Consider the following 23622-nt stretch of genomic DNA (forward strand, 5'->3'; position numbering starts at 1 on the left):
ATCTAATTAAATGTATTTAAATACCCCTACCCTTATAATATATATATATATATATATATATATATATATATATAAAATATTACCACCATTACTCTAAGTGGGTTTTTTAATTTTTATTTTTAATCATTTGGCTGCAGTAAACTTCATCTAATTTTTACATGATTGATTTCTTAGAACACTGTGTATATACTTGGGAATTTCCAGGAGGTTAAAAAAAAAAAAAGGAAAACTGTAAGTCATTTACAAATGTAATGAATATTTTATGATATTACATTTAACAATCAATGAAGTAGGAACGTGTCAATTAAATATTTATTCACTTCAATTTTGAGGCTTTCTTTTGGTACCTTGAAACTAGTAATTAGTATCTTTTTCTTAAGTTTCACATATTTCTAGGGGCTGGAGAGGTGGCTCAGAAGAACACGGGCTGCTCTTCCAGAGGACTGGTGTTTGATTCTTAACACCCACAGAGTGGCTCCTAACTGTCTGTGGTTCCAGTTCCAGGGGATCTGGTCTCCATGGGGACCAGGGATAAACCCAGAGTACAGGCATACATACAGGCAAAACACACATACACAGGAAAGGAGATAGCTGCACCTCTCTTTTTTTTTTTTTTTTATTTTTATTTTTTTTTTGAGCTGGGGACCGAACCCAGGGCCTTGTGCTTGTAGGCAAGCGCTCTACCACTGAGCTAAATCCTCAACCCCTGCACCTCTCTTTATTTCCCACAAACCTATAGGACATGAACATTGTGCCTGTATGGGTGGGTAGAAGGTTTCAAAGCCCTACAGTTTCTACCTGAGGACACTGGCTTTGAGTTCTTCAGACATTACTTTCAAATCAGAAACCTAAATCGGTGGCCTCAGACCCTTTAGGGGATGCCTCTGTCATTCTGATCTCAGTCTGTATGTCACCGTACCCCAACATGTATTCTTGGTCATTCAATACAAAATAGCTGCCCGGCCAGCCTGTTCTGCCTTGTTTTTATTTGTTTTGTTTTGAGTTGGGATTTCTCTGTGTAACCCTGACTGTCCTGGAACTAGGACTCTAGACCAGGCTGGCCTTAAACTCACAGAGGTCCAAACCTGCCTCTACCTCACAAGTGTTAGGATTAAAGGTGATTGCCACCATGCCTGGCTCCAGTTGGCTCTTTAAGTTTACATTGTAGCTGACAACAACCAGCCAAGAATAATAACACCAAGAATCTGTCGATTAGAGTTCACTCTAAAGTTATTGATATATCAACTACCAGTCCCCCAAGCCATGGATCAATAATGCGTTGTCTACCCTACTGGCATATCATATCAGGTATCTAGTAGATATGCTTACAAATATGTCCTCCTGACACGGTTTGTCACACAATGAGTGCTCAGTCATGATTGTGAAATGAATAAAGTGCTATTTATTTCTCCGGCATTACTGTGGCTTAAAAGAAAGAGGTGGGAGGATATTACAGGAAGAACGGGGAATCTCATGCCCAGAGACACCCATATCTTAGTCCAATAAACCCCTGAATGTGTGGCTATGTGGCAAACTCGGCTCATTACTGTGAGATTATCCTGGGTTATGTGATCATAAGCGTCTGTTAAAGTGAGGAGGGAAACAGGAAGGATCAACTAAATACCACTGGATTTTGAAGATGGAGAGAAGAGGTCATGAGCCAATGTATTTGGGCCTCTGGAAAACCAGTTCTCCCGGCAGCCTTCAGAATAGAACTTGGATCAATGAGACCCACATCAGACTTCCTGACCTTTAGAACTTCCTGATGATACTTTAAAAGCATTTTTTTTTAATGATTGACCAGTTAATGTTAACAACTAATCTTTTAAAAAATATTTACTTTTAAAATATTCACCTTCCATCCCGATCACAGCCTTTCTCTCCCTCCAGTTCTACCCTTACAAATTCTTCCCCCATTACCCCCTCCAGACCAAGCTGCACATTTGCCACAAACCAGATTTGGTTTTAGGACACTAAGTTTGTGGCAGTAAAGAAAACAAATACGGGTGGTTATACTGCTTCTGCAGATGGAGAGAAACAGGCCTGTACTCACTACCCTTCCAAACCAGGCCACACAGCCTTTCGCATCCGCTTAAGTCATGGGTCAGCCACTCCCATGACCCTCTGCTCAGATTATCTATTGCTTCACAACCAACAAGCAAAGCTATGCGGCTTAAAGCCCCAGTGTGGTAATATCTCTCATGGTGTGCCATCTCAATGTACAAGAGAGTCTCTAAGGATTAAATTTATGGACAGCGTAATGTTGTAGAAGGACATGTGTATAACCTATAAGCTTGTTCGAGGACACCTCGCCAAAGGACATTCTTAAGGTCCAGATCGAGGAGGTTTACTTAAGATGTTTGAAATAAAATTGTTGGCCCTCTGGATCAATAGCAAGAGTCTCAGGCCCACAGTTAAACAAGAAGTTGCTAGGTAGATGTCCTTGCAGGAGTAATATTTTTTTTAAGATTTATTTTTTAACTTTTACATGTGTGTATATGAGTGTGCGTTGACATGATACGTACGTGTGAGTGCAACTGCACACAGATGTCAAAAGAGGGTGTCAGACTCCTGGAGCTGGACTTACAGGCATTGTGAGCCACCTTCGTAGGCACTGGGAACCAAACTCAAATGCTCTGCTAGAGCAGAACATGCCCTCAAGTGCTGTGCCATTTTTTCCCCCAGCTTCCGGGGTTATTTTTTTCCAGTAGTCTCAGTTCCTTTTGTGTAAGAGTGTTGTCCCGAGAGTCTTTTGTGCATAGTTCTTGTGGTGATTTGAAAGAGAATGATTCCATAGGTTCATATATTTGAATACTTAGTCCCCAGGTGGCAGAACTGTTTGGGAAGGATTGGGAGGTGTGGCTTGTCATAAGAGGTGTGACATTAAAAGCCCATACCTTTCCCAGTTATCTTTTTCTGCCTTGTGGCTGTTGCCTCGACACATAAGCCCTCAGCTACTGCTTCAGTGCCACATCTGTCTACCTGCTGCCATGAGCTCTGATGCGATGGCCAGTGACTCACCTTCTGAAGCCCTAAGTCAATAAACTCGTCTCTGAGTTGCCTTCGTAACAGTGTCTTGTCACAGCAACAGAGAGTAACGACGGCAGCTCTCATCATTAGTTACACGTACATCAGACCCCTCTTTTAGAACCCCCTGGTACGACTTATTATTCATTTATTTGGACTGATCAAAAGGAAGTCTATTTTGATTCTGAAAACTTTCACAGTGGGTTGATCTGAGGTAATCCTTCCTCCGGTGTGTTTACACGATTGCGGTGAGAGGTTGACTAGGGGTTTGGTCATGTACAGTTTTATTTGAACTAGATATCCAAGACGGCGCCCTCACTTCCTTGGAAGCTGATGGCAGCTGGAAGGTCAACTGGAGCATCAGCAAGTGGCCTCTATGTAAGGGTCACCTGTGGATAGCTTGGTGGCTGGCCCCAAGAGAATCAGAAGCAGGAAGGGAAGAAGTGGAAGCTGCTGGGCTATCTAGGGGCCCTGCCTGGGACCAACTCTATCATTTCTGCCATATTCATTGGCCAAAGCAGCTGCAGGTCCGCTTAGACTCAAGGCAGTAAAGAAATGAGTCCTAGCTGTTGATAGAGGAATGGTAAGTAGGTAAGTCAGGGGATACTAACTAGCCACTGGAAGGGAAGCAGTTGTCAAAAATGCCCTTATACAGAGGACCCGAATGCATTTTATAATCAACCGTTACTAAGGCATTGGCTTGTATTGTCATCAATTCTCACGTTAGGCTGCTTGGAGACTGACTGGAGGCTAACCAAGAAGAGGGCACGATTTTGAGCTGAGGACCACTTGGCTCTGGCACTAAGTGAAGATACTTAGACCCCAGAGAGTGGCAGGGGGCAGTACAAGTGAGTGATTGAGAGTTGTGAAATGAGTTGGGCAGAAGGGACACTTTGCATAGGTGGAATTCCTATGAATTGAAGCCATTCCTGGCAAAGAAGGGGAGAGCCTGGGATAAACAGAGGCAGAGGCCAGAAACCACTGAGGTTGTTTGTCGGTTCTGTTTTGTTTTGTTTTGTTTTGTGTGTGTGTGTGTGTGTGTGTGTGTGTGTGTGTGTGTGTGTATGTGTATACTTTGTTTTTTTTTTGTTTGTTTGTTTTTTTGAGGCCAATGTCAATCACCTAACTCAAGTAAAGGATTTGCTGGAGACCACAGTGGTAAACTCGATTCTGGAAGCAGGAATTTAACTTACATGTGCCTGAGTCATAGTGTCTCAGTGTCTTAGGTTAGGCTGCTGGGAGGAGGAGGAGGGGGAGGAGAAGGAAGACGACGACGACAAAGCTGGGTGACTTAAGCAGCAAGCATTTATTTCTCGTCGTTGGAGATTGGAATCAGAGCCTGGGTAGTAACAGTGTCCGGTTCTCCCAGCTTCCCTGGTAACCATTTGTTGGGCCTTCCCATGGCTAGAAAGGAACCCTGGCCTTTCTTACATGGCAGGAACACTTTCACGAGGGCTCCACTCCCACAACGTCACCACGTCCTGACGTCACCACGTCCCGGCGTTACCACGTCCTGACGTCTCTACTTCCACATCTCAGCTCATGAGGATGAGTTTTGAAGACGCAGCCAGGCCCTATGACGTGGCAGTAGAAGACACTTTGGAATGATAGACTTTAGGTTGATCAGAAACACGTTGCGTTTCCTTCTTTAAAGCGTTGTACTGTTTCGTTGTATACAGTTTACCGAATACCAAACAGCAAACAATAATGGGACCCACCCCTCCCCCATCTGTTCATTGCAGCTCAACATCAGTGCTTTGCAGACAGCGACCCGGAACGGCCACACATCCCTTGTCAACTTTCTTCTCAGTGAGAACGCTGATTCGCAGCAGCAGAAGGAAGTGAGTCCAATCAATACAGGCTTGGGTGCAGGGCCCGTGAAGCTGGTTATGCAAGTGCCCCTGGCAGACACACACCGCCGCCGCCCGGGATGAGATATTTCACAAGGAAGGGATTCTTTTGGGGGGAACATTGGCTTTTTTTGTTTTAAATCTTAATCATGAGAAATAAAATCCAAGCGTTAAATTTTAGAAAGTCTCTGAAATCCCTACAAAACAAAATCTTTGTTTTTGAAACAGTCAGGTTGGCTACAGCAAGTCTCAGGTGTCTGGAGGTGCCTTGACTCCGGTAGGAATCTCATCTGTCTGGGAAATGCCCGCTTCCGCAGCGGCTGCCGCCACTTCGGGATGTTAAGAAAATGGATTGTTCCCCGTCTCGAATGATCTTGTGGGTTTTTTGTTTTTTTTTTCAAAGTCAATCCTTTTTTACTGATTGAGGTTTTTCTGAAGTTTGGATTGGCTTTGGCAGAACAAACACGAGCCCTCTGTGCTGGAATCTGACAAGAAAAACCCCCCTCTCTCTCCCACTGTATTTTCCTCTCTTCTGTGAATATTATTTCCTCTGGTTGTGCCAAGCCATTTCTATTTATGGTACCGACTTGAAAGGAGGGATATGACCGGAGCCATGCCTGATAAGATTTTTAGAGCGTGGACTTAGAGGGATTGGCTCTGTGCTTACCTAACTCAGGTCAAGGAGGCTTCTTCATCCTCTGGAGAAGCTGGGCCCCAGCAAGGCGGGTGGCCCTGGGCGGACGACTGACCACTTTGCTCTTGCTTTGTGCTTTGAGGGAGAAGCTGATTTCTAAGCAGAGGAGACCTCCACGGAGACTCACAGTGCCACCTTGTCCTCTGGCACTCTCTCAGACAGCCTTTCACTCAGCCACACCACACAGCCTTTCCTGCCCCTCATTGCGTGTCCATTCTGCAAAGGGAGAACTCTGGGAAGCCTTGCTCAGACCCTGTCTTTGTCTCTTCCCTGTTACTAATGGAGTTACTGATCTATTTGTGTATAAAGTAGGGGATATAATGCCCAACTCCTAGGGTTATCATCAGTGACATGGCTTTTAAGAACACTCATTTAACCGTTGTTCTCTGCTTGGTTTTGAGCCAGAGTCATATTGTGTAGCCTAAGCTAGCCCGAAATTCCCTACAGTGCCTTGAATGACCGGCCACTTGAGATTGTCTCTCCTCAAGAGTGCTTGGATTGCAGACCTGGCCCACTACACCCGCTTAGCCTAGTGCTTGTTTGTTTTTGGTTCTTCAAGGTTTCTCCCTGTGTAGTTCTGGCTGTCCTGGAACTCACTCTTGGAGATCAGGCTGGCCTCGAACTCAGAGATTTGCTTACCTCTGCCTCCTAAGCGCTGGGATTAAAGGCGTGTGCCACCACCCAGTAGTTACCCAAGTGTTTAAAGCAGGATAAATTTAGGGCACTGAGTGTGCTGTAAGTACCATGTGAGGATGTGTGGAGTGTGCCTGACGCTTATTCCCAACGTGGTTTATCCCAAGCACCTAGCCTCCTTTACATCTCTGTCCTGCTTCTCTATTCTGTTTCCAGCAACTCTGCCACCAGTACTGGGCTGCACAGTCTCACTGCATTTCAGGCCGTCACTCACCCCTGTTGCATGCCCCTCCTGCCTCTCCCCTTCCTCAACTTCCTGCCCCTCACATCTGTCCTGTCTGCTTTGCACATTGCTTCTTTTCCAGTCCTGAGCTACCTTCTCTCCTCCCAGAGAGCTCCACAAACCTGTGTAGCTGGGTGGAGGTGAGGTGGCAGGGACATTTGAGACAGGGTATGGTGATGGACTCTGGGTCTGATGGTCTGACTTAGAGAGGGGAGGGAAGGGTGGAAGGGAGAGGGGTCAGGAGGTCCAGGTGGGGTGAGGTGAAGAAGGTGACTGTTTAGTAAAAGGAGGGGATGAAGGAGCGGGCTGTTGAGATTTGTCGCAGCCCACCCTGGGTAGACTTCTCAAAGGAGGCCTGAGGCCCAAGGAAGCAGGAACAGCGGCCTTGCCAGGGATCTAGAGAGCTTAGTGTAGCTCACATCTGGTCAGGAAATGCTATATATACATTTCCTCTCTGTAGCCACTCCTTTTGTCCTGTGGCTCCCTGAAGGCTTGGAGAAGTCATCAGTTGAGGCTTCTTAACACTTCCTTATCTGTGACCAAGCTCAGCTGTCATTTCTTCAAGGAAGTCGTCTCTAGCTTCCAGAAGGGTCAGCCCTCCCTCGACACACACGCCGCCCCAGCACCTTTGACATTTCCTCTAAATTACTTAAACCTTAAAACTAAATACCTGATCACTTTATTGAAAAAGATAAATCTCTAGCCCCTGAAAAAACTGGCCCTTAGTAGGTGCTTGTTGTGTATGCCCAGAATGACAGGCAACCTGCAGATGGTGGTGATGGCTCAGGGCTTCTTGTGGATCCGACACTGGGTGGACTGGTATAACTCTCAGAGATCAGGGCTTGGAATCTTGAAGCCAGATGCTTTTTCTTTCTGCAGACTAAGGAGACCCCTCTTCACTTAGCAGTCATCAACAACCGGCCCGCAGTTGTGGACAGCCTGTTAAGTGCTCAGCATGATGTTGACGCCTTAGATCAGGTAAGCAGGCTGGAGCATGGGCACTCTGCTCTTATATTTCACCGTGAAATTTCCAGGTTTCGACACAGTGTGTCAGCAGGAAGTCCTGCCTAGGTTCGAGGTGCTTAAAACTATTCCTGGGGGGAGGGGGGGAAACGTGTCTCTTTTTCATTAGTTCTGTAACCTCTCTGCTGTCCCCACACTGCTGCTTTTTGCAGAGGGGAGATTCTGTGCGTAGGTAATCAAGTTGTTCATTTTTGGCTAGAGCTTTCGGTAAACGATACCAAAGCAAGTTGCCAGAAGCTCTTTAATCAAAAGCCACACCTACAGTGTGAAAGGTTGTCCTTGGCTAGGAGCTGGTCCCCATGAGAAGGAAGCTTTGTTTCCACATCGAGTCTCTTTCTACACCAGAAGGCAAAAGAGACCAATTAGAATTAAAACAAATAAAAAGATTACCAGGTAGTCAGTGAACTGGGACGGAATCAAATGCCCTATAAAAGCCACCTGTCACGCCTGGAGATGGAGGTGGTGGAGCAGCCAGCAGTGGGAGGTTGATTGTCCCTCTCTGCCCCTCTGCCTCTGGTGTAGCCTCTTCCAGGGGCAGTGGGAAGCCTTGGGGGCTGGGGTGGGGAGTCACACACAGCCTCTGAGTTGCCTCTCTTCCAGGCTGTCTCTGATTATGCCCTCTAGATTAGGAAAAGCCGTTGTGCAGGAGCACACCTGTCCCAGCCTCCACTGTGGCCATTTCCTTATCTGTTGAAACAGCATGACTGGTTCCCTTCAGGTTTTTTCCAGCTCAAGCCTCTTGGTTAATTTTTGACCAGAACAAGGAGACTTACGGCACTCTGTTCCTCCCTCCCCCCTCTTCTGTGTCACACTAGCCCACAAGTTGGGAGCAGACCACACTGGTTACTAAAAGCGTTTGAATATTCAAACTTACTAATGCTTCAAATCTTTTTCACACAGACAAAGCCTTGTGTTCGTTCACATATGATTTTGGCTTCTCCAGAACTGGCTTGATCCACTCTACGGGAGGAGTGCCAATCAGTTACACAACTCGGCCACATTGGTTCAAACTTAAGTTACATCAGTAATGTACATACAAAAATAATAGGATTTATATTTTTCACATAAGGTATATAAATGTGGTTTTAGAAAGCAAATGTTCATTTGGCCCCACCGAAGAGAGGCGGCTTTTGTTTTGCTGTTTCCTGTGTTCTCGACTGAGAGCGGTATGTCAAAGCATGCGTTTGTTGACACAGCACACTTGTGCTGGTTGGTAGACAGCCTTTCCATGGGCTTGTTGGTTCTTGTGCTGGGTGATAAGCCCTCAGAGAGGCACACTGCCACCTGCTGGCGGCCTTTTCTAGGTGCTGTCTGATGACTTGGCTTTGCCTTTTTTGGTAGGAAGAGACCTGCTTCAAGCTACTGTGTAGCACTTGACTCAGGGACGTAGCTTTCTCTGCCTGGTGGAGGAGTGGGTCTGGGTCACATTCAAGGTTCCTGCCTGTGCAGATGTCTTCACACCAGTCCTCTCTGTAGGAGGTCAGGGCGATGATCCTCCGTTAACGTGGATTGCACTTTTACCTTCTTCGTAGAAAGAGATGACTCCCCCAAGAAATTCAGTCCTTTACTTCTTACTACATAACAACATAGAAAATGGAAAAAAAGAGTAAAAAAAGGCAATAAAATAAACTTTAGTCACCCCCATCTTTAATATCACTTTTAATAGTATCAATGCATTTTTTTTCTCGTTTTCCATGAGTTTATAAATTAAGCTTAGGCAGCTAGAGTGTCTCCTAAAGCTTTTTAAAAATCAACTTGTTTTTATCTCATGTGCGTTGGTGTTTGCCTGCATGTATGTCTGTGCGAGGGTGTAGGATTCCCAGGAACTGAAGTTACAGTTGCGAGCTTTGTGGGTGTTGGGAATTGAACCAGCATCCTTTGGGAGATGAGCTAGTGCTCTTAACCGCTGAGCCATCTCTCCAGATCCCTCCTAAAGCTAATATTATGCCATAAATAGTTTTTCCCTTTCAGAAATCTTTGAAGCCATTTTATTATGGTGAAATGCATATGACATTAGTTACCATTTAAACTGTGTTTAAGTGTATAGTTCTGTGACATCACAGAGCTTCTCATTTCTTGATCCCTAGTCCCTAGAGAATGCCACCCTTCCAGTCTATGAATTTCACTACTCTAGGCACTTTGCACTGAAAGAAACCTTTTGCGACAAGATCTCATTACACTTCTCAGATGGGCCTCAAACTCCTGGGCTCAAGAAGTCCTTCTGCCCTGGTCTCCCTGCAGCTGGAACTACAGATCCATGACCACACTTAATTCCAAACTTGATTTAATAGTTGCCAAGTATTCCTATATATTTACTATATAGTTTATATATGTCTCATCACAACTCACTGTATGAGAGGGGGCACAGTAAAGAAACTGCTGATGTGACCACTCCAAACTAGGGGGAGGGATTTTATTGTGAATGAGAGAGAGAGAGAGAGAGAGAGAGAGAGAGAGAGAGAGAGAGAGAGAGAAGAACATCATGAGGCACCTGGAAGAATCTAGAGCAGAGGGAAGAGAAAGGAGATTGGACATGGCCAGGGCCATCTGTGAGAGAGCATGAGAGCAAACTGGGGAGAACAGTGGATAGCCAGGGAGCAGAGAAGAGCTGAACCAGAGGACAGAGCACGGAAAGCAAGGGGGAGGGGGAGGGCAAGGGAAGGGGGAGGGAGAGGACCAAGGTGTGGGGGTAATCATGTGGATTCTTTTTTTTTTTTTTTAAAGAATTATTTATTTATTTTAGGTATAGGATACATTGTACCTGTCTTCAGACACACCAGAAGAGGGGCATCAGATCCCATTACAGATGGTTGTGAGCCACCATGTGGTCGCTGGGGAATTGAACTCAGGACCTCTGGAAGAGCAGCCAGTGCTCTTAACCACTGAGCCATCTCTCCAGCCCATCATGTGGATTCTAAAGAGTACATGTAGCTGAGGGGAAGAGGGTGTGGAAAGGGCCAGGATCTGTATAACAGGTACTTGTGACACTGGGGGAGCCTAGAGGCCAGGTGGACTTTGATATGCTGATAGGTGCCCCTGGTAGCCCTGTGTCCCTTCTATCTGAGATGAGGGAAAGGACTCCTATGGTAGTGGGAACTTGTTTCACAAGTTCCTGGCTTTTATCTAACCTCCAGAAATTCTCATATAGTGTAGCTTGAATCATTTCTAGATGTTTGGACTGCCTGTGACCTAACCATAACTTCCTTTCATCTTTCAACACTTTAAAATTCTGCTGCAACAGTTGTCCCCTGTGCCCACACAAGGAAGTGTTTTACCCATTTCCCCCCAAAGTCTGTATGGTGTTCTCTCCTGCATGTGTTTCCATGACAGTTCACCTCTGTCTTGGCAGAGGCAGCAGACCCCTCTGCACGTAGCTGCTGATCTCGGAAATGTGGAGCTGGTCGAGACACTGCTGAAGGCTGGCTGCAACCTGAAAATCACTGACAAGGTAGCTGCCCTGACTTCCCTGGTTTTTGAGATGGCAGTGGAGATCTCCCTATTGACTGCCAAGTACAACAGCAACATGAGAATTCCTCTGAGAGATGGGCATGAACTGCATTTTCATAGGCATATCTGTCTGTGTGTCTGTCTATCACCTATCTATCAATCAATCAATCAATCTATCTATCTATCTATCTATCTATCTATCTATCTATCTATCTATCTATCTATCTATCGTGTATGTGTGTATACTTTCATGAGTGTGTGTGTGTGTGTGTGTGTGTGTGTGTGTGTGTGTGATCGCTCACTGAACCCAGAGCTTTCAATTTAGCTAGACTGGTTGACCAGCAAACCCCAGGGATCCTCTTTCCTCTTGCTTATCTCACAGCCCTGCATTACAGGGCCAAGCCTTTCACACCTGAGCTTGCATGGCAAACACTTTACTGACTAAAGCCATCTCCCTAACCTTGATTGAGGTTGCCTGGTTGAAGTAGAAACTGAGAAAACTCACTTCAGATACAGAAGCTTAAAATGAAAGCTTTGTTTTCTGAGCCACCAGGGAGGCAGCTAGTTCGGGATTTGAACTGTGTCCTCGAAGGGAGATTGTACAACATGTTTATAGGATGGGAACACAAAGCAAGGGACATGGGGTAAGTGTTGTGTTGACCAATCATATTTCAACACAAGGGGTTAAGCAAGGAAGTTAACACTGGTGACTGGGCCTATCTGGGTCACCTGGTTTTGCAGCCAGGTCCCTTCCTGGACTCTGGTCTAGAATTTAGAATGACAAAACACAAGAACACATTTATCTACGGCTTGTGTGCCTTAGTTTAGATTTCTGGGTAGCAGCATCTTTTCTCCATACCTCCTTTACCGGGGAACAGACAAACATGAAACACCTACGAAGCAGGATAGGAGCTGGGATCCAGGACCTGGGAACATGGACTCAGTTTTCATCTGGTCAGCAGGACGGCTGAACTCGGGAAATGACCTCCTAACAAGATCTGTCTGTATAAAGTACTGTTAAATGTTGGTCTTTGGGATTCAAATGATTCAGTGACATTTTTTCGAGGTTATAAGTTCCCTGGTCCAAGTATGATGTTTATATGTGAAGATTTATAGAAATAATTTCCCATCCACACTTGCCTCTAACTTACTTGGCTTTGTACCACTGTGCCCTGTGTATGTGTACACATAATAACTCGGTTGCTTGAGCTTTGAAGTGTGTTTTATTTTCATTCTGGTCTCTAGTTTTGTGTGCTTGATGTGTGTGTGTGTGTGTGTGTGATGTGTGTGGGGTGTGTGTGTGTGATATGTTTGGGGTATGTGGTGTGTGTGGGGTATGTGATGTGTGTGGGGGGTATATGTGTGGTGTGTGTGTGTGTGATGTGTGTGGGGTGTGTATATGTGTGATGTTTATGGTGTGTGTGTGTATGATGTATGTGTGCTTTGTGTGATGTGTGTGCGGTGTGTGTGGTGTGTGTGTGGTGTGTGTGTGGTATGTGATGTGTGTGTGGGGGTATATGTGTGTGTGTGTGTGTGTGTGTGTGTCTGTGGGGTGTGTGTGTGTGTGTGATGTATATGTGCTTTGTGTGATGTGTGTGTGGGTGTGTGTTATGTGTGTGTGATGTGTGTTTGTGTGTGTGTGATGTGTGTGTGATGTGTGTGATGTCTGTGGGGTGTGTGTTGTGTGTTGTGTGTGTATGATGTGTGTTGTGTGTGTGAGATATATGTGTGTGTGTGATGTGTGTTGTGTGTGTGTATGTGTGTGTATGTGTGTGTGTGTGTGTGATGTGGAGTGTGTGTGTATGTGATTGATGTGTGTGATGTTTGTGTGTGTGATGTGTGTGTGTGTATGTGTGTGATGTGGTATGTGTGTGTGTGTGTGTGTGTGTGTGTGTGTGTGTGTGTGTGTGTTCTTCAGTCTCGCTGCTCTGCTCTGGGTCAGCCTTGGTGTTAAGCACATGATGCTCCTGGTCTTGTATCCTTGTGTCCCCCCTCACTCTGTCTGTGTGGGCTCAGCTTGGGTACTTCCTAAAACATTGAGTCAAGCTGGTTTCTCCTGCTGCCCTTCCAGGGGGTCTGGGTTGGGACAAGTTGATTCAGAACAGACTGTTAGCAGTGCATGCCAGTTCCTTTTACATTGCAGAATGCCAGGGCGTCTTTATGAAACACAGTAGGCCCCTTTCGGTATTGGGCGTAGAACCCAGGGCCTTGCCTTTGGTAGGCAATTGCTACATGGTTGAGCTATGTCTGCAACCTCGAACCTGCCACTTTCTTTCCTGGTCTTTACCTTCCTGGTTTACTGTGTTTTCTAGTTCAGAGCCGAGAGTTCCGCATGTGTATGAACTGAGGTCATAGTGTTATTTTACTTCTCTTTATTTGTCATGATATTTTTTTAATCATGAAAGTAAGACGTGCTATGGACAATGTGGTGACCATGGCAACATGCAGGGAACCATGGCCACCTACCCTGGGGCCTAGGCTGGGGTGCAATGCCACTGTCTCCCCAGATGTGGCTGGTTGACTTTATTAACACTCACCCTTCCTCTTTCCCCTACATTCTCTTTAGAGTAACTCATTCCGTTTTCATTCACACTTAACTCCTCCAAGGCTGGGGAGACACTTTAGGAATTCCTGTGGGCCCTGGTGCTAGTGGACTGGCTATTCCAGTTGTGAAGGTCAACACTACCATGTGACTTTGCTTGTTTTAAACCAAAAGCCTAGGGTTACTAACCCTCGGGACATAATATCCCCCACTGTCCCTTCTCCCTCACTCCTTTATTCTGAGGGTCTGGCCCACGGCTGGCACCCAGTACATAAATAACTAATCTATAAACACTCCCCTTTCTTTTTTTCCGGCTTCCACATGTTCTTAAAAATAATATTAATAATTAAAAAAAGGTATTTCTCAGACTGTGTTAAGATGGGGATTGGTAGCTGGGTATGGTGGCACACACCTTTGATCTCAGCTCTCTGGAGAAAGGAACATGGATTCTCTAGGAGTTTGTGTCCCGCCTGGTCTAGCAAATTCTAGAGTTTCAAGCCAGTCAGGCTTACATAGTGAGATGCTGGAGAGAGAACGACACACACACACACACACACACACACACACACACACACACAGAGAGAGAGAGAGAGAGAGAGAGAGAGAGAGAGAGAGAGAGAGAGAGAGAGAGGCAAGCTTGATACAAGTCTAACGTGGGACTCTCAAAGCTCTTGGCCTCTGCCTGCCCCTCTGCCAGGGGAAAATGGCCCCTCTACTCCAATGTGTTATTCTTTAAGGAAAGTTTCTCGAGCTTGAAAATTCTGACTTTTAGAAAGCTGCATTCCCAAAATAGGCTAATTATGGTGATTCAAATGGTTTTACAAGGCAGAATGCAGACAGTATGCAATTAGAGGCTAAATGCTTGGCAAATGCAACCCTTCCTAATTTCATTACCAGCTCCCTGCTTGCAGGCTGCTGCTCCCTGCTTGCAGGCTGCTTACTTCCAGCACCTATTTCCCCGCTCACCCGGGTCTTAGCGCCTGCACTAAAAGCCATGCCATTCGTGTTCCTGAGAACTGTACTTCTATCTGCTATCCAGACATAGGAGTTATTGAGAGATGTTTCTGGATCTTTGGGGTTAGAAACCCAGGTTTCTAATATTGCCATTATTTTCTGGGGTTATTCCTGACCATTATGTCTAGTTAACTTTAGAATCTCTGAGTGCATTTGTGATGGGTTATTAGAAAGGCAACTGAGAGGCCTGGGGAGATAGCTCGGCTTGAAATCATGATGATATGAGTCTCATTCGTGGTCCCCACATAAAAATGCCAAGGTTGGGACAATGCTAGGCTTGGTGGCATCCACTTGTAACCCCAGAGTGGTGAGGTAGAGACAGAGGCATCCCTGGGACTTGCTGTCCAGCCGGTCTAGTCTAGTGGGTAAACCCCAGACCAATAAGAGACCCTGTCCCAAAAGAGGTGCTATATGTGCCTAAAGAAAGCCAAGGTCAGGGGTTGGGGATTTAGCTCAGTGGTAGAGCGCTTGCCTAGGAAGCGCAAGGCCCTGGGTTCGGTCCCCAGCTCCGAAAAAAAGAACCAAAAAAAAAAAAAAAAAAAGCCAAGGTTGTCTTCTGGCTTCTGCATGACTGCTTATATATGTGTATGGGCACACTCACACACATACATGGGCACACACATATGTGCGTGCACACACATGCACTTTAAAAAAAAAAGCAAATACAAAAATCAGGGGGCCCCAGCTGGGAAAGCTGTGCTGGGTGAGCCGGCCATCAGGAGCAAGGTTTGCCTTGTGTAACTTGTGTCAGGTGCAACATGAGCTGTCCCATACGTCCCAGATGATGCCCGGATCAGTCCTTTCTTACTCATCCAATTTGGTTATAATTGGACAACCTTGGTGGGTGGCAGTGTCTTATAAAAGACAAAACTCCTAGCTAGGAGCCAGGAGTGAAACCCTACACTGAGCTCTGTCGTCATTGTTGGTACTTGGATCCAGCCCTTTTCTGTCTCATTACTTCATCCTCCTCAAGATGTGGCTTCCAGCTCCTGATCTAAAGTGGCTGCCCAGATCCCGGCTCTCCTGTCACATTCCCCTTGGGAAGTGGAGGACAGGAGAGAAAGTCACCTGTCTCCTCTGAAGATCTTTCCCAGGAGAGGACTGTGCCTTCGCATTCACCATTGGCCAGAGTGCAGACAAGGGAGCTGGGAAATGGTAGGAGTGGCATACATCCTAGGGGCTCACCATGACACCTGGTGTGACTGCAGAGACCCCCAGTGACTAAGGGCTGGCCTTCAGTTCCCTCAGGTGGCAGAATTGGGATCTGAGTCCAGGCCTTTCTCGAAGCTGGAGCTCTGCCCACCGTGTAATGGCACTCTTTATTTTAATCCCTCCCCTTTTTAATTTAGCAAGGAAAGACTGCCCTGGCTGTGGCTGCCAGGAGCCACCATAGCCTCATTGTGGATATGCTCATCAAAGCGGAGAGGTACTACGCCTGGAGAGAGGTAAGGAAGGCCAGCTCCAGCCAATTCAGGGGCTCCCCCAACCCCATTTGCAATGGGGGAATGTTCTGTCTGTGTAATTATCTTTTCCCTGTTGTAGCAAACCTTGGTCAGTACAGTGGTGACTGTCCAGTGCCTTCTGCCATCCCTGTGCATGGAATGGACAGTGCCCCCTCTTCTCTTCCTTGGTGGGCATTCGCAATCAGATCTGAGAACGTGGGCCAGGCAACCTTGTCCATGGCGGCTTTGCTGGCCTAGCATGCCAGTCCAATGGCTGGCTCTGCGATGACCTCAGCCTCCTGGTCTCTGGCCATGGCCTGTCATAGAAGCTCCAATGTGCAGCACGCATGGAAAGCACGTCTCTTTAGCTTGTCTGACAGTCACAGCTTCTCTCTCAGTAGACTGTCCTTCCCTCTCCAGGATTCAAGTCTGTGCTATGAGGCAAGATGCCCAGACACAGGACACCAGCCCAAACTTCTAGATCTATGCTATTTCTCAGTGTCCCTGCTATGTGCATGACTTCTCTTGGGCCAATGTGTCACCCCAGAATACACGTCTTCACGGCTCAGGTGTCTACTGTGGAGAGGCTACAAACTCAGAATGTGGTCATTGGTCAGTCCTGGGAAATTCTTTTTTAAGTCCTTCAAGCAAGAATGCTTAACCCCGCTTGGTAGTCTGGACGTAGTCATGTCAACTGATGACAAGGAAACCTGAGATGTGTCATTAGGCAATGGGATCATTCTATCAATACCAGTGGCCTGGGTCACACACCTCGGCCACTGTCATGTGTGGCCCACGCTGATCCATCCAGCATCACATGACCACGTATGGATTCTTTCAGAGCTACCTCTCCTTGCAACTGTCCTTGCATGTAGAACAATAGTCTGTTTCCACCCACACAGCAACAGTTTCTTAAATGAAGGTGGAATTCTGTTTAATGCCCTCCTCTGACTTACTTTAGTCCCTTTTTGTTTTCTTGCTTCTTTGTTTCTGTTCATTTTCATAAGCATCTTTATGTTACTGAAGACTTGGGTTCCTTTTCTCCTGTTCTTTAAATGGCTTTTTACATTTGCTGTCCAGCCCTTCTACGTCCAGTGCCTGGTAGACTCTCATATTCTTTTGGATAGATAAATGACTCTTGCACCAAACAAACCTTTCTTTTCTAACAGATCCTAGGGAGGTAGGTAGATGATAAACATCGAGAACCTTGCTCTCTCTCTCTCTCTCTCTCTCTCTCTCTCTCTCTCACACACACACACACACACACACACACACACAATGCACATATATACATGAAGGAAGGCTTCAGAAATAGTACGTTGAGAACTCTGGTGACAGCTGGGGTCCTGAGGTTCGTAGTGCTGGAAAAACTTGCTTTCAAATACATAGCATTAAGTTCTTCCTTTAAAAGTTTCCTAAATGCACTTACTATTTTCATTATTCGAGTCAGTTTATATCCTGGCTTAGCACAAAATAATTACTAATAAAAAGTTTAAAGAGATAATTTGGACTTATTTTTATATCTACTTACATGTGTTATTTCTCTATATGTATGTCCCATTTAAATTGCCTGTATATTCTGTCTAAATACACACATACGTATTTAATCATCATCCATCATTAAATTCAGTGATTCAGAGGCAAAGGATGCTTCTTAAATCTGTCCCATGCTATTACTTTTATATACTTAGGACTATCGTGTGGCGGCGGGGCGGGGGGAGGGAGAGGGAAAGAGGGAGAGGGAGGGGGAGAGAGGGAGCATGCACATAACTTTTGAGTCAGTGCTGGCTGCTCACTCTGAGGCAGGGTCTTTCCTATTGTTTCTGCTGAGCTTCAGGACTGCAGGCTACTTGGTTTGATCATTTAAGATTCTGTTCTTCCTCTTACCTTGCTGTATAAGTCCTGGGCTTACAGATGAGCCCTAGTGCATCCAGCTTTTAAGTGGGTTCCAGGGAGCAAGCTCTCGTGGTCAGGTTTGCACAGCAAGCATCTTTGGTGGCCGTGCCACCTTCTCAGCCCTGTTTTGTGCTGTTTACTCTCCCACTTCTGGCACTCTAGCAACTGGGTCAGTCCCAATGCTTTCCCACTAGAAAAGACTTGGGCTTTCCGAGTCCCCCCTTCTGTCTACAGAAGCCCGCGTGTTCATCCTGTCCTGAATCCTAGAGTGCAAAGAGTGTAAGATTCTTTGAGAAATAAAAATGCCCAGAGCCCTGATCTCTGCTCACGCTGCCTGAGGTTTTGATCTTACTGGGTGTGTCTTTTATGAGAAGGAACGGGGAGGAAAGGTGAATTTCTTGGTGCTCCTACTTAACTCTTAATGTTCCTGGAAACAAGGCATCATTCAGGAGAGCCTAGGCCGCACTGGAGACGCATTCTACTGCTGTTTGAATAGTTTCCGATAACTCACACCTCATACAAGGCCCAACACCCCAAGAAAGCCCTGTCCTTCCCTTGGCTGCAGATCCTCAGCTCTTTGTTTGGGAGGAGGCGGCTGATGCATGATGGGTGCAGGCTGACCCAAGGTGAGGGCTGAGAGCAGGTCCACTAAGTTCTCCGAAGTTTTGAAAGGCATGGACCCAGACCCTTTGCCCATTTCTTCCCCTGGCATTAGCTCCCACCTAGGTTTTGGAGCATCTTCATTAAGATTCTCTTTTATTTAAATGGAAGACTGAAATAGAAGTTATTATACATGTAAAAAGGTGCTGAGATGGGAAGTCTCCGCTGAACCTTTTGGTGAGTCATGGCTTCCATCCGGGCACAGAGCTGTGACCTTCTGCAGGGGGCTTATCTGCAGCCCTAATGGCATATGTGCCATATGTAGTCCTAGGAAGGCACTTGCTTTCCCCTCTGAGATACTTTTCTCTAGTGTTTTTGAGTGGTTGATTATGCAAGACTGTGGCCGATCCCACCAAGAAGATAGGAAACAACCTAGAAAGGCCAGAAAACAAGAGACCAGTCTAGGTACAGGGCTGCTGGGCTCAGCATGGTTGCAGTGGCTTAAAAGGAAATGGCAGCCACTTTGTTCTGTCTACTACCCTGTCTCCTTTCTCTCTTCCCCTCCCCTATGCTACCCTCCCCTTCCCTCCCCTCCCCAATCCTACCCTATCCTACTCAATCCTACTCTACTTACCGTCCCCAACCCTACCCTACCCTACCCTACCCTACCCAATCCTGCCTAACCTGCCCTGCCCAATCCCTGCCCTACCCTACCCTACACAGTCCTGCCCTACCCAGCCCCTGCCCTACCCCTGCAATCCTGCCCTACCCTGCCCAATCCTGCCCTGCCCTGCCCAGTCCTGCCCTACCCCTGCCCAACCCCTGCCCCTGCCCCAACCCCTACCCTTACCTACCCCTCCCTGCCCTTGCCCCTACCCTCCCCTACCCAACCCCTGCCCTACCCTCCCCTCCCTACCCTGCCCCTACCCCTGCCCAATCCTGCCTACCCTGCCTACCCAACCCTGCCTGCCCACCCCCCCTACCCCTACCCTACCCCTGCCCAATCCCCCCTACCCCACCCCCCCTACCCCTGCCCCTACCCCCAATTCTACCCTACCCTACCCAACCCCTACCCTACCCTCTCCAATCCTACCTACCCTACCCTACCCTACCCTACCCAACCCTACCCTACCCTACCCTACCCTACTCAATCCTGCTCTGCCCCCCCCTACCCCACCCAACCCCTACCCTACCCAATCCTACCCCTACCCCTCAATCCTCTCCTGCCCCTACCCCTACCCTACCCTACCCCTACCACCCTGCCCAATCCTACCCCACCTACCCTACCCCTGCAATCCTACCCCACCCACCCCTACCCCTTCAGTCTCACCTCACACTCAAGAGAGAGCAGAGAGAGGGATGTATACAATCTGAACTCTACTGAGGCATCAATGAGAAAATCAAATACACTAAAGAGAAGCTAGCGTTGTTGAGCGAAGGCCATTAAAGCTGTTGGCTGTGATGTCTCACTTGCCAGCATGTTCCCTCTGCTCTTTTTTGGAAATGGGTGACAGTGCAATACAGACACAAGACTGTAGACTCGCTCGTGTTTGCTGTTTCAGACACAGTACTCACCCTTTTTGTTCCAGACATTTCCATCCAACTTGGATGGCAAGGATGATCTGGGACAGATCGGAAGGAGTAGCTGCTGCTTCACCAATTATTTATGACCAAGGTGACGGGCAAGCATGTTGGAGACAATAGCTACCACTATTTTTCAACTTAGGAGCACCCTGAGAGCATCCAGGACTCCGCAGTAAGCTCTACACTGACCTTCAAGCAGGACCACAGTCTGGAGACCAGGCACGTCCGCATGCTCCTCTGGAACCTGGCCTACCGGCAGCTGAAAAGGAAGGACTGGCAAAGGCTGGCTCGCTTGTGGAGCTTTACAGAGGACCAGATCAGAGCCATTGAGGAACAGTGGTCAGGTGAGTGGGGGCCAGAGGACATGGCCAGGAAGGAGTCGAAGTTAGTGGTAGTGGGTCCTTCCTTCCTCAAAAACACAGGCCTGGTGTGCACAATAAGAGAGGCCAGAGATCATTGCAATAGGGGAGCTAGCGTGGCTCAGTCTGCAAAGGTGGTTGGAAATTTGGTCAACAGCTACACTGCTGACAATCTGCTTGCAAAGGTTGACTACTTTGACCTAAAAAGAAACGAAGGCTTCACAACTGAGTGGGAGCCAAAGAAGCAAGGGTACAATCCCTGGCTTGCCTCTGGAATGCCGGTCTGGCTCTCCACTAAAATTTGTAGATTGTTCTGGGACGAAAGGCCTTACCCTGCCCTAGAAAAGCCTACTGTGGAAGGTTTCTGCCCAGAAAGAATCCCCCTACCAGGTTTGGGGGAAGGGTTCTGGGAGGACATCGTCTGTAAGCCATGAGCTTGGAGGATCTCACCAGCATGGCATTAATGACATGTGTGATGCTTGGTGATTTACAAAGCAGCAGGAAACATGCCACACTGTGGACTGTCATTCAAACTTAGTGACTCAAAATCTGAATTTTCACAAGATGCCCAGGGAAAATGTAGACTATGAGCTCGCCCTGCTAGAGGGCACTGTATCTTTTGGGGATTATCTATCACCTCTAGGCAGGCCTGAAAGCCATTAACCCCCACCCCCTCCCCATGAGTGCTTAGGTGTTTCCTAGAAGAAGCAGGCCAGGTTGCCTTGTGTCCAAATGGCGGTCATAACAGACAGCCCCAGTGAGGAATCAGAGGCCTTCCTCCCATCACGGGGTTTTTGACCTGACAGATCTGGGAGGATGGATGGACAACAGTAGTCACTTAGAAATGTGATTAGAGTTGAGATCACGTTAGAGAGACGCCAGTGCATAATGCTTCTCCCTGGTCCTTTTGTCCCTGACACAGGTAATGACAGCTTCCATGAGCATGGCTATAGGGCTCTGCTCATCTGGCTGCATGGGGCTCTGATGACACAGTCTGACCCTGCCAAGCAGCTGTATGAGGAGTTGGTGCGTGCCGGGTTCCCAGAACTAGCTGGTGAGTGTGCCTCAGATCCACAGAAATCCCTTTTCCCTTGTGGTGGGTGGGGGGTTATTCTGTAAATAGCAGCAGCCTGAACAGAGGTTGGTTGGCTGAAGAGAACATGGATGTGTGGAAGGGGCCCGTGTGCACCCCACAGCTTCTTCCTTGGTTGAGTCGGTGCTCACTCATTTCAGCATCTGTCTTGGTTTAGGGTTCATTGCTCTGAAGAGACACCACTGCAGCCCTTATAAGGGAAGACATTTAACTGGGGCTGGCTTACAGGTTCAGAGGTTCAGTCCATTAGCATCATGGTGGGAGGCATGGCAGCATCCAGGCAGACATGGTGCTGGAGGAGCTAAGGAATTCTACATCTTGAGTCAAAGGCAGCCAGGAGGAGACTGTCCCACACTGCGTGACGCTTGAGCACTCCCTCAGAGCCACCAGTGACACACCGACTTCAGTGAGGCCACATCTCCTAATTGTGCCAGTCTCCATGGGCTAAGCATTCAAAAACATGAGTCTATTGGGGTGCGGGGGGGTTGGGGGGCAAACCTATTCAAACCACCACAGCTTCTGAACCGAGTGAGGGCGTTTCTGTGTGCTTGTGGGCAGGCGGGTGGGGTGTGAATGCTCAACTCTCTTCTACCATTCAGGACTCTGCTCAGCAACTGAGCAAGGAAGAAATATCTTCCTACCAAGCTGCTTGCTTCTGTTGGCAAACTCCATCACCTTAGTGGCTGTGAAAATGTTCTCTTTAGGTAGAAAGAAGGGTACACAGGCTGATGCCCTGCCACCCCAGGTGATTACAGAAAGTGCCGTCTCAGACTGTCCGCCATGTTGTCAGGGAGCATTCTTTGAAAACACCAGTGAGCGGCTTTAGAACTCTCATGTAATGATGGTCACTGAAGAAAAAAGTGGAGAGGCATTGGCCATTGTTTTCATGAACACAGTTCCACTGAGAGCTAAGCACATGCCTGAGCCATTCTGGCAGCTGGACCAGCATTGGTGCAGACAGAAACAGGAATGACTGAATACTGCAGGACACTAGGTCCTGCAACTTTAAATACATTATTTTTTTCCATTGAAGGTATGTCTAGGCAAACTGTGAGGGAAGACTAAGGCAGTGTGAGAGAGGGTTAGGGCTGTGTTGTGAGGCCAGGCTTGCCTTGGTTCCAACTCTGCAATCTTCAGCAGGTTCTACAACCCCCTTGCACCAGTGTGTCCCCTTAAACCATGGAGGAAAATAACATGCGCGTCTAAAGGCTGGCGTGGAACATAGTAAATCACATTTAAGAACATCCACTGTTCATCTTGAATGTGTGCTGGCTAGCTTTTATGTCAATTCGATACAGGCTAGAGTCATCTGAGGGGAGGGAACGTCAACTGAGGAAATGCTTCCATAAGATCTGGCTCTAGGCATTTTCTTAACTAGTGATATGGGAGGGTCCAGCCCACTGTGGGCAGTACCACCCCAAGACTGGTGGTCCTGAAGTCTAGAAGAAAGCAGGCGGAGTAAGCCATGGGAACTGGCCAGTAAGCAACACTCTTTCATGATCTCTGCATCAGCTCCTGCCTCCAGATCCCTGCCCATTTGATTCCTGCCTTGGCCTTTCATCAGTGGCCTGGGATTCAGGATATGTAAATGAGATAAACCTCTTCCTCTCCAAGTGGCTTTCAGTTATGGTGTTTCATAGCAATAGCAACTCTAACTAACACTATCCGTTCTTTTCAGAAAAGAGTCGTCGGTTCAAAAGTAAAACTGATTCAAGCTCCAAAAAATGTGCAGTGTCCTAAGCTGAAAAACGGTTCAAATGGCTTCCCTCTCCTCCTTCTGCATTAACGCTGGTTCCTGACGGCCACAGCCATCCTGCAGCAGACTGAGACATCGCCCTACAGGATGGGCATGAACATGCCACCACCACGCCACCACCTCCCCACTGCTCAAGGACACAGAGGCTGTGCCTTTTTCTTGAGGCAAACTGTGTGTGACTTCCTTGTTTGTCACTTGGTGCACACACAGAACACCCTAGCTCGAAGGGCTCTTTGTCCCTGCTTAAACACCAAGGTGACAATGGGATCAGCATGGTGGCTCATGGGTAGCAAGGGCTAGGAGATGCTGCTCTGATATGGATTCTTGGATGTGGGCTTGTCCGTATCTCCGAATTGCTCATAATTAGTTCCTTTCTGAT

General features: G+C 47.3%; 1 protein-coding gene across 1 annotated transcript in view; it reads left to right on the top strand.

Annotated features, from left to right (window-relative positions):
* Ankdd1b (ankyrin repeat and death domain containing 1B) overlaps positions 1 to 23316 on the top strand; it is a 64611-nt gene extending 41295 nt beyond the window's left edge. The window contains exons 9-15 of the mRNA XM_032896882.1: positions 4770 to 4868; positions 7367 to 7465; positions 10860 to 10958; positions 15863 to 15958; positions 20178 to 20379; positions 21317 to 21448; positions 23166 to 23316. Coding sequence (XP_032752773.1) covers positions 4770 to 4868; positions 7367 to 7465; positions 10860 to 10958; positions 15863 to 15958; positions 20178 to 20379; positions 21317 to 21448; positions 23166 to 23227 — 789 coding nt within the window. The 3' untranslated portion in view covers positions 23228 to 23316. The remainder of the gene's footprint in view (positions 1 to 4769; positions 4869 to 7366; positions 7466 to 10859; positions 10959 to 15862; positions 15959 to 20177; positions 20380 to 21316; positions 21449 to 23165) is intronic.
* The last annotated feature ends 306 nt before the right edge of the window (positions 23317 to 23622 follow it).

The sequence above is a fragment of the Rattus rattus genome, chromosome 3 (assembly GCF_011064425.1).
Source record: "Rattus rattus isolate New Zealand chromosome 3, Rrattus_CSIRO_v1, whole genome shotgun sequence".
NCBI lineage: Eukaryota > Metazoa > Chordata > Mammalia > Rodentia > Muridae > Rattus > Rattus rattus.